We start from the raw sequence: 17,613 nt of genomic DNA, 5'->3' as shown, positions 1-17,613 counted from the left end.
TAGCGCTGCAGCGCCAAACACAAACACACCAGGCTCGTTTGAGATGCATCGGCTTCTCGCAAAGCGATCGGCGCATGACATCAAAGCTCCGCGAGAACGATCCAAAAGTACAAGGAATCGTATGCTCTACAAACGCTCCCGCGAATCCGCGGCACCCGCCGAATCGGTCCGCGCTGCTCCGATGCATCTTGAACAAGCCTTCTGTCAACAATCGCAGATGTTTCACTGCTGTTGATGCTCATGGCTTTGCGAACCTACATCGGCATCCAAACACGGCTCGCCGTAATTTGTATATAGACGGAGATTACGATCGAGCTGCTATTAGCTCGATTAGCTGCTATTTAAAAAATGGCGGTCTTAAGTTTCTTGTTGGTCACGGTAACCCCGCCCCCAGCCCCTGACGCAAGCGGTTCTTACTTCTAGCCCAGCAACGTTTTGGTGCTTCTTACGAACCACTTTTTCTGGTTCGGAGCTGGTGCTTTGTGTGTCGAAAGACTGGTTTGAAACTAGGCTCTGGCTCCGAACCAGCACTCAAACTGTCTTGGTGGAAAAGGGGTATAGAAGACATGCCGTTAGTTCCTAGTTCCTTTTCTTCTTTATATGAATTTGTGGCCTAAAGGTGTACAGAGCGTCCTCCGGCTGCAAGTATGAATTAAAAACACAGTATCCAGCACTCATAGTGATGACAATAAATATTACTTCTCAATATAGAAAATTGACATAAATATATAAGAATCCATCAATATTTCTCCAAATGTGCATGCTTTTAAGCTAAAAGCCTATATGAAATGCCATAGAGGTAACATAATTGTTCAGACACTTTGCACCACAGAAATACATTATATTTTAAAGAATATAATTACCATTATTTTAAATTGTAATAATATTTCACAGTATTGCTGTTTATGATGAGCTGAGACATTATTACAGAGGGTTTTTTTCACAGCCTACCTGACTGAAAGGCCTCATTAATATGCAAGTCATTTCAGGTCATTATTATGTGATTCTTTTGTCTTCTCAGGTGTAAATGGCCCATTATTCATGATGATTCACGCCTCCACGCATATTGTGTTTCTTGACAAAAAGTGTCTTACAAAAACTAAATCAATATATTGTTTTATATGAAGGAGTAGGCAGCATAATTTTTACATAATTCTGAAGCAAAAACTCTAGTCTACAATCTCCAATACCCAAACGTCTTGTGAACACAGATTTAATATACTTTTTTTGGCCTTATTTCAGTGACTTAAGTTTTTTGTTTTTTCAATAACCACGCATAAACATTATTCCTTCAAAAATACAAACATGTACATACATGTTCCTCACATATTATTGTAGCCTAGTTTGTGCTGAATACAGTGTAATGACACTTTTGTCATTTATATGTTTATGAACAACTGAAAAAAGCACAAATGTCAGGGCATGTCAAAACTTCTCCAAGCCCCAAATCAGCCTCAGATTCCAGAGGGTTAAGTATTTCAAAAAGTTAATTGAAATCCCTTTTAAGGAGTTCTGACTGCTCCGAATGTCATTCTTCCCCACATGGATGATAAGTCGATTTGCAGTCTTATATTTCATCAGAATGCTCTTAAGTTCCCTGTTTACATCAGAAACTGTTGCTTGTTGAAGGCAGCATGTAGTTGTATCCCTGCTGCTAATGTTTCTGATAATAGAGCCACCCACTATCAGAGTCCTGGGCTCAGCTGCTCTCTGAGCTGAGTGCCGCTGACTGTTCAACCTTGAGCGGCAGTTAGCATCGGTGTTAGCTGCTGGCTGATTTGATCTGTGTCCGATCATGTTTGGGGATTCCTCACCCACATTCATTAACACTTCAAATCTGTTCTCCAGATGCATTGGCGGTGGTAGGGAACTAGTGTTTGGGGTAGAGGCTGCTAATGCATTAATATGTGATACTCGTGACAATCTGATGTCTCGAGTGCCTTTGGGTCTCGCTCCCTGTTTGTGCCATCGATTAATATGTTGACCAATTTCGGCACTCAGTATGGTCTGTTTAGGGGCATTAGATTCATGGGACTCACCGACTGTGTGCTGCGGATGTCCATGACGAAGCTCTGTTGTGTGTTCCGTCTGGTTTGGTAGTCCCGCAAGTAACTTTGTTTCAAGAACTGCAATCCTTTGTAGAAGTCTGTGGCAGTTTGTGCAGCAGGTAGATTCTTCAACCAGAGGAGGCATATTATTTCTAATCCTTTTGGATGTAGGCAGCCATATTTTCCCTTCTCTGGAATGTAAGCTGATGGCTGCCATCAGTGGGAGGCTGGTTGGATAAAAATTCCCCTTTTTTGTAGCAATTCTTCCAGTTACAGTTTTTTACAGACGCTAGGACACATTTCTCAATACTTAGGTCACTTTTGCAAAACTCTTCACACAGTTCTCCTAACCAACTTTCATCTTGGCAAAGCAGTTCATTTCACATTCAAAATGCACTACAACTACCAAAACACTGTATTCAGGTCTCAAATCAACTTATTCTTCCAGAACACTAGCAAAGGTTGACAGCCGATAAACACACTCTGTCACCCACAAAACAGTGACCTAAAAAACACTAACAACATGTAGCATTATAGTGTTTTCTTGTGTAAAACAAGGACACATCTCTGTTTATAATTCACTGCAATATATATGTTACTGGAATGAATCAGACATGATGCAGAATTCATCAATATTTTATGTCGTTTATTTATTTTTATAATTTTTTATAATTCCAAAATACAAGAATTTGTATACACACCATCCACTGATACAGATACAATTCAATTGTTTTTATAGCATTTACAGTTTTTTACAATCGCTAGGACACATTTCTCAATACTTAGGTCACTTTTTCAAAACTCTTCACACAGTTCTCCTAACCAACTTTCATCTTGGTACAGCAGTTAATTTCACATTCAAAATGCACTAAATCTACCAAAACACTTCATTCATGTCTCAAATCAACTCATTCTTCCAGAACACTAGCAAAGGTTTTCACCCAGCAAACACACTTTGTCAGTCATAAAACATCAACCTTACAGTTTTTTCCAATTGCTAACACACAATTTTTCAAACTAGTCTGGTTTTATCAAAACACTTAACACAATTCACAAAACCACACACCCAAACTGCAAAATACCTCATATATCCTGCAAAATGAAGCACTGCAACCGAAACTACACAGAGCATTATCAAAATCAAACTTTTGCATGAAATGGCACACACTTCATTCATATTACCAGATTTTTGCCTAACCACCTACACACTGTTGGGCATAATGAAAAGCACCCCCATCTTTAGTATGTTTTGCCATAATACTAAAATATGTATCAGATTGTTCACATGCACAGAAATATTTGCAGATACACACACATGCTGTTGCAACATTTTTATTTTTTTTCCTTCACTACAGTAAACAAGTCAGTACAACATAAGCACAGCAGATATATTTACATGGGACTGAACAAAAATATTCTTACAAAAAAAGTAAACTGAAAAAGAATTTCTGAAAAAAAAATATTACAGTAAAAAAAACAAAACAAAAAAAAGGCAAGAAAAATAATTAGGCAGCATCTTGCCGCACAGCCGGGTCTGGCCACAACGCCTCGTCAACATCACAGGCAATATCTTCCCTTGCCAGACATCGAGGGAAGAAGCGCCTTGAGTGCCTTATCCATCCCTGAATTGCACCCACATCAATCTCATCACATGCCTCTTCCATGGCCTGCACAAGAGGCATGCGCACAAAGGGCTGCCGGTCGTATACCTTCCACCGCCATGCCGAAAAGAATTCTTCTATGGGGTTCAGAAATGGTGAGTATGGTGGGAGGTATTGCACGAGAAATGTTGGGTGGTCAGCAAACCAGTTTTGGACTGGGGCTGCACGATGAAAGCTCACGTTGTCCCATACTACAACGTAGCGGTTTCTTTGATGGTCTGCATCATTCATACGCTCTGGTGGTATGAGAATGTTGTGAAGTCTGTCCAGAAATGTGAGAATATGGGCTGTGTTGTATGGTCCAAGTTTGGCATGACGGTGGAGGACACCATGCATATTGGAGATGGCAACGCACATTGTGATGTTCCCACCACGTTGGCCAGGAACATCTATAATGGCTCTGTGGCCAATGAGGTTTCTCCCTCTTCTTCTGGTCTTTGCTAGGTTGAACCCAGCCTCATCTATAAAGATGAACTCATGTGGGATTGCATGAGCATCCATTTCCAGTACTCCCTGAAAACGAAGAACAAAAATCACTCAATATGGTGTTATCCAGTACACTGGGAAACAATGTTGTGTGTAGTGTACTGCAGTCAATATAGTACTTACATCCACATATGCTCATCTGAACTCTTTGTTTCTTTGAGAGTTTCTCTCAAACGGCACCTTATAAAGTTGTTTCATTCTGATTTGGTTTCGCTTGAGAATGCGAGCCAATGTGGACAGACTAACTCGTTGAATGTTGTTGAATAAGGTGTTGTCTTGGATGATGTGGCTTTGAATTTCTCGTAATCTGATTTCATTATTTTCCAAAACCAAGTTTACAATGGCAGCTTCCTGTACCCCGGTGAACATTTGGCCCCTTCCTCCACCATGGTGTCGTCTCTCAGTCCTTTAGAAAAAATAAAATAAAAATATATATAGGGCTTGGACAATGCAGCCTAAATATTTTCCCCCACAGTAGAGTACATTGTACAGGAAACTTGTACAGTTCATGAATGGCTGATGTCATACACTAAGTAAACAGGTGTCACCCAACTGATACACTATGACATGGGGTATACTACATGTGTACTACATGAAATTTTGGTTACATACCTGTTCTCCAGTCTAAAGGTCCGGATGACAGAGGCGACAGTAAAACGGCTCAAGTTTGGCTGCACTCTCTGTCCAGCCTCACGCATTGTCAACCCATGGTTGATGACATGATCTACTAAGGTTGCTCTGATTTCATTTGAAAGTGTTTGTCTTCTTTGGCCATGAACTCCTCTACCTGCTCTACCCCTACCTCTCACTCTTCCTCCCCCTCTTATTCTCAACCTCCCTCTTCCTCTTCCTCTTCCTCTCTCTGCAATGTCTTCCATTGTTGTTGTAAAAAAAAAAGGTTCTCACCTGTGGTCTTTTCATAGTGCTTACATCCTGATTGAAGTGTTAACAATTAACCACTGAGGTGTTTGGCCAGGTGGCACATGTAATTGGCCAATTAGCTCATGTAGTGTCATTTTGAATGGCAGTGTTTTGAAATGGCAAACATGTGACTTTATGTCAGATTGTTGTGTCTTATGCAGAGAACTGTATTTAGTGAATTTAAAAAGTGCTATTTTGAAATGCAAAATGTGTGTAAAACAGAAAAGGTGTTTAGACTTTTGGAGACTTGAGAAGAAGTTTTGCTCTCTGTGTGTCAGTTTAAATAATTGTGCTGTGCATGTCATTTTAGTGTGTTAGCAATTGGAAAAAACTGTAAAAACACTAACATCAGTTAGCATTATACAATGTTTTCTTTTTTTAAATTTCTTTATAAAACAAGAATGACACTCTCTACTGCTTATAATTCACTGCAGTACATGTTACATGGTCCATGTTTACATTACAGAACAAAATTATTCCTAAGTTTCCCCTTTTGAATATATATTCCTCTGATAGTATATATTGAATATATTCCTCTGATAGTATGGTAATGAAACTGAAAAACGAATGCCTGTGTAGGTGTTCAGTTTCATCTAATTCCTCTGATAGTATTGGATTTTTTATATTCAGAATATATTTCATAACTATATTACTGTAGAAATGCAGCATATTTCTGCCTTATTCAGTTTTGTATGATGTTATTGTTTTGAACATAAGTTTAACAGTATTGAAAACAGTATGTAAGCATGTGCAAATTGGCCTGTACGTACAAAGAGTTTTGGCAGTTGTTGTGTCTGAGTGTGAAAAGAATTCATGACATTTGAGAGATGTAGTCATTGAATGCATTTTGTGCCAAAGCAATGATAATTGATCCTCAGTTTAGCCCACATAGACTTCTGTTGTGCTCACTGTGTGAAGAGTTTTGCAAAAGTGACCTAAGTATTGAGAAATGTGTCCTAGCATCTGTAAAAAACTGTAATTTTAAGATTTAAAATATATTTCTTTAAAATATTACTGTAGGAATGTAGCAAATTGCTGTCTTATTGAGTTTTGTATTATGTTATTGTTTTGAACATAAGTTTAACAGTTTTGAAAACAGTATGTAAGCATGTGCAGATTGGCCTGTACATACAAAGAGTTTGGGCAGTTGTTGTGTCTGAGTGAGAAAATAATTCATGAAATTTGAGAGATGTAGTCATTGAATGCATTTTGTGCCAAAGCAATGATAATTGATCCTCAGTTTAGCCCACATAGACTTCTGTTGTGCTCACTGTGTGAAGAGTTTTGCAAAAGTGACCTAAGTATTGAGAAATGTGTCCTAGCGTCTGTAAAAAACTGTAAAAAGATTGTTGGTGCCAAGATTTGTCATTTGAGCACTGTGCTGATTCTGCTGTAGTTAAAATTAGGAGATAAAATATAAAAGCAATAGAGCAAAGCGCGGAGCTGTAAGCAAGAGCGTCCGAACAGTAGCGAAGCAGGAAGGTCCTTACAGAGCAGCCAGAGGAGCGGTCGCTATCGGACGCAGCGACATCAAACACGGACGTCACCGTCATCCAACAATACACCCTCGTCAGCCCCAGGAAGCCGAAAGAAAATATAATTCTCTCAGAATTCCCAACGAGCTCATCTGCGAGCCCTATGACTGCAGCCGCCATATTGCCTCAGCACACATGGGGCTCCAACACCAGGCACAGATGCAGACACCTCCTCCCTCGGGAAGAGTGTCAAGTGAGAATGGAGCATCCCTATAGGAGGGACGCTTGCAGTGAATAATAGACAAACACACATAGATGGCGCCCTTTCTGGGTTAACATACTCAGAGTTTTCACAGAACCTCCTTTCTGAAATGGGCCCCAGGAGTCAAATTCACTGGATCTTTTTATTGACATGAACACAACAGAAAAGCAGCCTCTATAAGTGACTCTTAATGTGCTCTATAAAACATGTATGATGTACCCTTGTCATCTTGTGATCACCATGTGCTCATTTACATACATTAGACAAAAATATATAAAGCAAAAAGTGCAAAATGACAAAAATAATCACACAGATAAGTAAAATAACATTATACACATAAATTGGAGTGAAGATAACAATTCCCTTCTACCATGCAATAACAATGCCAGGAAAGGAAGAGGAAGGGACAGAAAAAAGTGACAGAACCAGGTTCATTTTCACCCAGCGCTTACTGTTCCTATCTCAGGGAGCTAAAAGATGAGTTTTCCTCCAGATTTGCTACTGTACACGTTGATGGCACATGAAAAAAAATATTCCACATAAAAAAAATAAATAATAAAATTGCCCCCCACCCTCCTCCTGCCACAGTTACCTTTGTTCCCGGACTCCATTTCACATCATCCTCCTTGTTTCCACACCTGCACTCACTTCCTCGTCATTTCCCCATCATCACTCGTCACCTGCACATGTTCTTCATCATCTGCACACCCTTTATAATGAATTCACTCCCTGCACTCCTTGTCTGATCTTACAGTTTTTTTCCAATTGCTAACACACTAAAATGACATGCACAGCACAATTATTTAAACTGACACACAGAGAGCAAAACTTCTTCTCAAGTCTCCAAAAGTCTAAACACCTTTTCTGTTTTACACACATTTTGCATTTCAAAATAGCACTTTTTAAATTCACTAAATACAGTTCTCTGCATAAGACACAACAATCTGACATAAAGTCACATGTTTGCCATTTCAAAACACTGCCATTCAAAATGACACTACATGAGCTAATTGGCCAATTACATGTGCCACCTGGCCAAACACCTCAGTGGTTAATTGTTAACACTTCAATCAGGATGTAAGCACTATGAAAAGACCACAGGTGAGAACCTTTTTTTTTTACAACAACAATGGAAGACATTGCAGAGAGAGGAAGAGGAAGAGGAAGAGGGAGGTTGAGAATAAGAGGGGGAGGAAGAGTGAGAGGTAGGGGTAGAGCAGGTAGAGGAGTTCATGGCCAAAGAAGACAAACACTTTCAAATGAAATCAGAGCAACCTTAGTAGATCATGTCATCAACCATGGGTTGACAATGCGTGAGGCTGGACAGAGAGTGCAGCCAAACTTGAGCCGTTTTACTGTCGCCTTTGTCATCCGGACCTTTAGACTGGAGAACAGGTATGTAACCAAAATTTCATGTAGTACACATGTAGTATACCCCATGTCATAGTGTATCAGTTGGGTGACACCTGTTTACTTAGTGTATGACATCAGCCATTCATGAACTGTACAAGTTTCCTGTACAATGTACTCTACTGTGGGGGAAAATATTTAGGCTCCATTGTCCAAGCCCTATATATATTTTTTTTATTTTTTCTAAAGGACTGAGAGACGACACCATGGTGGAGGAAGGGACCAAATGTTCACCGGGGTACAGGAAGCTGCCATTGTAAACTTGGTTTTGGAAAATAATGAAAACAGATTACGAGAAATTCAAAGCCACATCATCCAAGACAACACCTTATTCAACAACATTCAACGAGTTAGTCTGTCCACATTGGCTCGCATTCTCAAGCGAAACCAAATCAGAATGAAACAACTTTATAAGGTGCCGTTTGAGAGAAACTCTCAAAGAAACAAAGAGTTCAGACGAGCATATGTGGATGTAAGTACTATATTGACTGCAGTACACTACACACAACATTGTTTCCCAGTGTACTGGATAACACCATATTGAGTGATTTTTGTTCTTTGTTTTCAGGGAGTACTGGAAATGGATGCTCATGCAATCCCACATGAGTTCATCTTTATAGATGAGGCTGGGTTCAACCTAGCAAAGACCAGAAGAAGAGGGAGAAACCTCATTGGCCACAGAGCCATTATAGATGTTCCTGGCCAACGTGGTGGGAACATCACAATGTGCGTTGCCATCTCCAATATGCATGGTGTCCTCCACCGTCATGCCAAACTTGGACCATACAACACAGCCCATATTCTCACATTTCTGGACAGACTTCACAACATTCTCATACCACCAGAGCGTATGAATGATGCAGACCATCAAAGAAACCGCTACGTTGTAGTATGGGACAACGTGAGCTTTCATCGTGCAGCCCCAGTCCAAAACTGGTTTGCTGACCACCCAACATTTCTCGTGCAATACCTCCCACCATACTCACCATTTCTGAACCCCATAGAAGAATTCTTTTCGGCATGGCGGTGGAAGGTATACGACCGGCAGCCCTTTGTGCGCATGCCTCTTGTGCAGGCCATGGAAGAGGCATGTGATGAGATTGATGTGGGTGCAATTCAGGGATGGATAAGGCACTCAAGGCGCTTCTTCCCTCGATGTCTGGCAAGGGAAGATATTGCCTGTGATGTTGACGAGGCGTTGTGGCCAGACCCGGCTGTGCGGCAAGATGCTGCCTAATTATTTTAGCCTTTATTTATGCCTTTTTTTTTTTTTTTTTTTTTTTTTTTTTTTTACTGTAATATATTTTTTTTCAGAAATTTTCTTTTTCAGTTTACTTTTTTTGTAAGAATATTTTTGTTCAGTCCCATGTAAATATATCTGCTGTGCTTATGTTGTACTGACTTGTTTACTGTAGTGAAGGAAAAAAAATAAAAATGTTGCAACAGCATGTGTGTGTATCTGCAAATATTTCTGTGCATGTGAACAATCTGATACATATTTTAGTATTATGGCAAAGCATACTAAAGATGGGGGTGCTTTTCATTATGCCCAACAGTGTGTAGGTGGTTAGGCAAAAATCTGGTAATATGAATGAAGTGTGTGCCATTTCATGCAAAAGTTTGATTTTGATAATGCTCTGTGTAGTTTCGGTTGCAGTGCTTCATTTTGCAGGATATATGAGGTATTTTGCAGTTTGGGTGTGTGGTTTTGTGAATTGTGTTAAGTGTTTTGATAAAACCAGACTAGTTTGAAAAATTGTGTGTTAGCAATTGGAAAAAACTGTAATGTTATGTTAGTGTGTTTGGTTGCATTTCTCCTTCGTTGTTAATAAAGTACCCTATATTTGTGGATGTCAGTGAATGCCTCATGGACTTCCACAAGTTTTTAAACATGGGTATTTTCCCCATTCCTGTGCCCTCAAGAAACCACCAACGCAGGCTCACAGCTGAGGACTGTCTCTGGGCTTTCAGGTAGGATGGTCGCCTGCTGGAGAAGAATGTGAAGGAATTCGCCAAGCAGTCTTGCAAGGTGAGCTGACCAGATGCCATTCTTAACTCCTGTTTTCTGGGAGGTCTGGACGAGGATACGATTCGCTATATTGAACCTGAATGCCTCGTTTCCCCAGTCGAGTCTATTAATCTGATTCTCTTCCTAAATGGCCCCGAGTTCGAAATTGAAGAGGTTCACGTAAAGTCGTACTCTCCTCGTCCGGTCTTCCCAGAAATACAGGCGGCCTGGCCAGTTCACCAGCAGCCGAATCCCTCCACCTACCGCTCCAGTGGGCATTCCCCAGTGGTCCTGTCTGACCCCAAACCCAAGCCGTCTAGAAAGAGAGCCATTGCGAGGCCCAGACGGCACAAGAAGATGGCCGCTGCCTCACCAGAGCATCTAGTGGAGCATGCCTCCAAACCTGATCCCTCACCCAATGCGGACATATGGCTAATAGACTTTTGGGCGGAACCAGTAGTTCCAATCTTCCACGAGCCCGCTCCAGCCTTCCACAAGCCCACTCCAGCCTTCCATAAGCCTGCTCTAATTCTCCTTGAGTCAACTATTAATCTCCATGAGCAAGCACCAGCTCTCCAAGGGCCTGCTCTAGCCTTCCACGAATCTGCTCTAATTCTCCTTGAGCCAGATCCAGTTTTCTACGAGCAAGTACCTGTTCTCCAAGAGCCCACTCCAGCAGCCGACGAGCCTGCTCCAGCAACTTGCAAGCTCATCTCTCCGGCCCTCAACGAGCCCGCCTTTCCAACCCTCGACAAGCCAGCTCCAACCCTCCAACATGGCCCAGCCCACATAGCTCTGACTACTACAGAATTCCCCAAGGTATCGCCATGGCCTGCCGAGGCTCCAGACCCATCATGGCTGCCCACGGCCTCTAACCTGCCATGGCTGCCCATAGCCAGGTCAAGGTCTTCCATGAGCCTGCTCTAATTCTCCTTGAGCCAGATCCTGTTCTCCACGGGCAAGTGCCAGTTCTCCAAGGGCCCGCTCCAGCCTTCCATGAGCCCGCTCCAGCAACCTGCAAGCTCGTCTCTCCAACCCTCGACAAGCCAGCTCAAACCATCCAACATGGCCCAGCCCACATAGCCCTACTTACCACAGATTTCCCCAAGAAAATTTTTGGTGATGGGCATGTACCCGTGGCTGGGGAATTCATGGACGGGGTTTTGCTGTCGCCATGGCCTGCCGAGGCTCCAGACCCACCATGGCTGCCCACGGCCAGGTCCAGGTCATACATGCATAGGTTTGTATCATGTAGTGTGTTATGCCATTTAATGTACTTCATGTAATAAGATTTCACTCCGTACAAAACTTCAAAAAGCAGTTCTTCTCTGCTGTGAAATTGTAGTGTATGTTACAATTGTTGCACATCACTTTGGGTGTTCCTGCACACCCACCTTGCATCTTCTTAGAATACATTGTGGCCAATGTGAGGTATTGTCCAAAAAGTACCCCTTATCGCACAATGTTGCCCTGAGGCAACGAAAAGAGAAACTGAATTTCTTAACATGCAAAATATATTTTTTTTAAAAAACTCATAAAACCTGACAAAAGGCTCCTCTATACCTTCATACACACACACATATTTTTTTATGTACAGTTCATGTTGTTTTAAATGAGATTACAAATAATCTAGCCTTCTCACACCATGTGATCCTGTGATCATGTGTCAGAACAGGACGTCCCACCTTCAAATGGTGCTTGATAGTAACTTTCACACCTTACTGAACTGTTCTTTGGTACTTTCTCGACCTTTCTAATTGGGTGTAATCATTTAAAGAAAAATTTACTAAACATTGGGCTAAAGAAAACTTTCCATTGCCTGAGGGCAACGCTGTGCTGTAGAGGTTAAATTCCATTCGTTTGTGACATACAGGCTACTTATGTTATAATCACATCAGAACACTTCAATGTGGAAAGGACAGCATTTGAGAACCTGCAACACAACAACATCCTTAAAGAAAGACATAAACTGCTAATGAAAGTATTTTGTTAGAAATGAAGCACATAGTTACCTGTGGCTCTAAGTGCCACGTGTCCATCCTTCCATTAGTGTCTGAGCATGACTGTTTCAGTGTGTAGGCGCTGTAGAGGGGAATCTGGTGAGGAACAGAGTACAGTGTAGCATAGTAACCAAAGAGGCGCGTGTCATCATAATCATATACCATCATTTCCTTTTCATCCTCCAACCTCTGATAGATTTTCTTGGCATTCTGATCCATTCCTCCTGGTTCTGTGGCGTTGTAGAAAAACATACTACACTCATCAAAGGTCTCGACCTCTTCTGCCTGAGCACTGAATGCTCTCAGCACAATACAGATGAGCAGACCCAGAACAAACATGTTGTGAAGCTGGTCTTGTGGGCTTCAGTCCCACCATGGCCTGCCGAGGCTCCAGACCCGCCATGACCTCGAAAAGTACCCCTTATCGCACAATGTTGCCCTGAGGCAACGAAAAGAGAAACTGAATTTCTTAACATGCAAAATAAAAAAAAAAACATAAAACCTGACAAAAGGCTTCTCTACACCTTTATACACACACATATTTTTATATACAGTTCATGTCATTTTAAATGAGATTACTAAAGCAAATAATATTGCCTTTTTCTCACACCATGTGCTCATGTGACCATGTGTCAGAACAGGACGTCCCACCTTCAAATGGTGCTTGATAGTGACTTTCACACCTTACTGAACTGTTCTTTGGTACTTTCTCGACCTTTCTAATTGGGTGTAATCATTTAAAGAAAAATTTACTAAACATTGGGCTAAAGGAAACTTTCCGTTGCCTGAGGGCAACGCTGTGCTGTAGAGGGTTAAATCCATAACACCTTTACTGACATTCACAGAGAATCCATTCGCTTGTGACATACAGGCTGCTTATGTTGAAATCACATCAGGACACTTCAATGTGGAAAGGACAACATTTGAGGACCTGTAGCACAACAGCATCATTAAAGAAAGACATAAAAAGAGAGCACTGACACATTTTGGACCAGGTGTGTTCTGAAAGATATGTATCCTGCATTAATCCAATGTGCTGAGGAAATCTTGACCTTCTACAGTGGGAATAATAAAGTCAAAGCAATGTTATCATCTAACTAACAGACTGTCTTAGAGCAGCTGCCAGTGATCAACAGCCAAACATTAGTGGTGAGAAGAATACAGACTCAGATTTTCCACTAGGACTAAAAACTGTAAATATTGTCTTAAATAAAGTCTTATGATGTAAGTTCTAATTTGTGGCCCTTCACATGTTATGTGGTTTAAATGTGGCCTCTGAACTTCCTTCCGCTGAAATGACCCTTATAAGCATGGTGAAGCTTCATCATATTCCTCATTTCTCATTTGTTAATTTCAGTCACACCTCCACATCATCACTGACTCTGACTGTGTATTTAAGGCAGCTGTGCTTCTGGTGTCTCTCAAACACAAGACCAGCTTCACACCATGTTTGTTCTGGGTCTGCTCACCTGTATTGTGCTGAGAGCATTCAGAGCTCAGGCAAAAGTGGTTGAGACCTTTGATGAGTGTAGCGAGTTTTTCTACAAATACACAGAACCAGAGGGAATGGATCAGAATGCCAAGAAGATATGTCAAAAGTTAGACGATGGAACCACAACTATGGTGTTTGGTGATGATGACATATACCACCATGATTATTACTATAGTACGCTGTACTCAATTTATCACAAGATTCCCCTCTACAGCGCCTACACACTGGATCCTTCATGCTCAGACACTACTGGAAAGACAAACACGTGGTACTTAGAGCCACAGGTAACTATGCGCTTCATTTCTAACAAAAGACTTTCATTAGCAGTTCAAGTCACATTTATTTCTATAGCACTTTATACAATACAGATTGTTTCAAAGCAGCTTTAAAAGTAATAGGAAAAAATGTCATTGTCGCAAAAAATATAAGCTCTGCATTTCATAAGAAACAACACAGTTGTGTTTAGTTGATTTAATTATTGGTCCTCATTCTGTTTTGTAATTAATTATAATTAATTTATTACAAATTACAAATAATTTATAAAATACATTAGACTGATGGTACTTTATGAAAGTAAAGCTGTCCACTGTGAGACAAATCAGAGAGGAAGAACAAAACTTTTTTCGTATGAAGTTTAGAAAAACATGAAAGTGTTTTCTCACAAGCAATAAAACATCAAACTAACCATCATAACATAATTCTTCTGCAGATTTCTGATTCCTACTCCACAATTGATTATATGGTCCCTGAGAATAAAAAGAATCAAGATACTTATAAAGGAAATCAAGCCATCAGCAGCGACTACAGAGACACTGGATATGATCGAGGACAACTGAACCCCAACAGCTTCCAATGTGCTGACGGCCGCACAGCAACGTTTACACTGACCAATGCAGCACCTATGGATGCGCGTTTCAATCGTATCCAGTGGAAGAACTGGGAGAGCACTTTAAAGAGATTTTTGATAAAGAAGCTTGACAGTGAGGAGGCAACAGCCTACATTGTCACGGGTACAGTACCTGATGCAAATAAACGAATACCACAGAGGGAAAAACCTGAGGACTCTAACAGGGTGACGGTGCCCTCTCACATCTGGACGGCTGTCTGTTATGAACACCATGATGATGACGAGTGTTTTTCCTTCGGCTATATAGGAGAAAACCTGCCGGAAGGTAAAGTAAACCTGATGAGTGTCTCACAGCTGAACAAACGGCTCAATCAACTCTATGAGCTCTCAAATATTAAGATCTTTGTGGATGATTGTTTTGAGGACCATAATAAATTAGACGAGGTTAAGAAAGCATTTCAGAAAGTAATCGGTCTTCCAGCGACCCTAGATGTGCAGGACACGTATGATGCGCTCCATACAGTCAGCACTAATGGAGAGGATGTCGAGGTGACTGACATGATTGTAAAATTAACTTTCGACAGTTTGAGCTCTTATTCCACTGTGGCAGAAGAGCTACAGGTTTCTACTGAAAGAGCTTGTCTTATAACTAATTACGGAAAAGAATCTGTTGAATGCCAGATGGTCCCAAAGAAGCGCAATATTGCAGCTGATGGCTCGCCCTGTTTAAGAATCTCTGACTCTGGTTCTGGCTGTCGCTGCTACACAGGAGGTGAAATCAAGCCCTGCTGCTCTTCTCTCTGTCTGTACCAGGATGATCTCCAGAGCTACAGGTGTTCCTCAGGCCAGGAACTGATAGCGTGTTCACCCCCGTACTCACTCATCACGTATAAAGGAGAGCGATGCAAGGATGATCACCCCTGCGGCAAATACGGTGAGGACTACTACTGGTGTAACAAAATCTCTGGCGGCTGGGATTACTGCAGTCCTCCGCTGTGGAGAAGTAAGGCTAAAAACGGGCAGTACTGCCGCAACAACAACGCCTGTGCCAAATATGGTTCAAGTTATAGGTGGTGCTACACAGATGATGGCAAAAAACACAAGTGCTGTACTTCTGATGACTGCAAATCCACTCTGAGTGGCAAAACCTGCAAGTCTGATCACCCCTGTGGCTACCATGGTGAAAAATACCTGTGGTGCCACACTACTGATGGCAGCTGGGATTATTGCTGCACAAGCTGTGGTTAGTTGGTTTAAATGACCATAATTACTAAAGCAGCACTTCACAAAGTTCATTGTAATTGTACTTGGAGTGCTTACTAACCGAGAGACTCTTTCTAACATAAAATAAGACTCTCTGTGCTTCTATAAATATATTTTAGAAAATATATTTTCCTAATGATTTTTTTTGCAAAAACAAACAGCTTAAAAATACATAATTCTTTTATACATTTGCAAATAATTGATACATTAATACTTGGTTTTCAGTAAAACAAATCTATGATGTATATGAGTTTGAACAGATCCACACAAAACTTACAGAGCAATGATGTGATTTTCATGAAGCAAAATTAAATCTGTGTCCATCTCCATCCACTCACACTCAACAGAACACAGTCCAGCTAAAGCTTCACATTTATTTGAATAGTGCTTTTCATCTTGAAAATATCTTCACAAATAATTATGGCTTGACTCATTGTGCTAAAGCAGCTTCATAGAAAGAAATCATACTTTAGTGTTTATAATGTCTTTAAAGTTGATGTGCTGTCGACTGGCGCTGCTGCAGTATGTTTTAACAATGAGACTGTTGTGCTGCCATCAGTAACTTGTAATGTTTTTAATAAATCAAAATGTCTTCTGTCACTTTACATGTCATTTAACATGTCAGACAAAACACCAATAAACACGTGTTGCATAACTCTTGTGAGAGTCTTTCTTCATACACTCAAGCAGTATTTTCCTCAGATAACACAATACTTTATCCTGTAAACAAACATCACAATGTATTACAGTCTCTGTTGTGTCCTACTAAACACTGTATAACTGAATAGCCAGTCAGGGTGCCCATGCTGATCCCTGTCCACCGCTGAAAGAGCCAACAGTGAGCATCAGAACTGGTTTCAACTTCAACAAAATCACTATTACCTCTCAAGCATAAATCCTTTCATATTTATTTGTATAGCGCTTTCACAATACATCGTTTCAAAGCAGCTTTACAGAGAATTCATGTCAGCATTACATAATCTGGACAGTCAACTCTGATAACAGTCACTCTTAGTTATAATTTCAGACATATTTAATCATAGTTAGCTAACAATGTAATAACTTAATTTACAATCACTGTTAGCGAATTCATTTAAGGTAGAAACACATAAGTGACATGATCGAGTTTCTCTGTGCAAATGGACACCAGGACACATTTACAGTAGCTTGTTTTTGGATGGTGGTAGTGACCTGTTTCTATCCCTCTTTGAGTATACCCGCAGAAAAGATCCTGAACTGAAACATGCCGTGAAAACAATTCCCTGTAATGCACTATATGAGATCCAGAATCAGGTCGTTCAAATAATGAGCACTTTAGTTACAGAGGAAGTAGGAGATGTGTTTATACAGTCAAAGCTGATGGAACTGAAACGTTTGAGGTTAAAAAACATATTTTATCAGTCACCACTGCAGCTCACTGTAATAACACAATTATTATTATTTAATTAGCTCGTAATAAATTAACTGTTAATTGGTTATTAGGAGTAAATAGTTCTCACTTTAGATTAGATCATGATAAAGAGAAAATGTCATTAATTAAGTGTTTTATACCAATATTTATTAGACATTTAATTGAATTCATATTTTTGTGTTCATTAAAATGTTTACACACAAACACACAGTGAGAGTTTGAATGAGAGGATTTGGCGCCGTCTGCCGGACACTCAACACACATCAGGACTAAGAAGTGTCAGAAACAGATCAAAAGCTGCTGGTGTTTATAGAGGAAGACAGTTATTC

At 40.6% G+C, this 17,613-nt stretch overlaps 1 protein-coding gene across 1 annotated transcript; it reads left to right on the top strand.

Moving 5' to 3' along the window:
* The first annotated feature begins 13,683 nt into the window (after window positions 1–13,683).
* Window positions 13,684–16,528, top strand: LOC137015384 (uncharacterized). The gene is made up of 2 exons (XM_067380310.1): window positions 13,684–14,047; window positions 14,473–16,528. The coding sequence occupies exons 1-2, from the start codon at window positions 13,718–13,720 to the stop codon at window positions 15,856–15,858; spliced, it is 1,716 nt and encodes a 571-aa protein (XP_067236411.1). The 5' UTR covers window positions 13,684–13,717; the 3' UTR covers window positions 15,859–16,528.
* The last annotated feature ends 1,085 nt before the right edge of the window (window positions 16,529–17,613 follow it).

Source organism: Chanodichthys erythropterus, chromosome 3 (assembly GCF_024489055.1).
Source record: "Chanodichthys erythropterus isolate Z2021 chromosome 3, ASM2448905v1, whole genome shotgun sequence".
Taxonomy (NCBI): domain Eukaryota; kingdom Metazoa; phylum Chordata; class Actinopteri; order Cypriniformes; family Xenocyprididae; genus Chanodichthys; species Chanodichthys erythropterus.
Note: the sequence above shows the minus strand (reverse complement) of the source record. Positions and strands in the feature narration are given on the sequence as shown.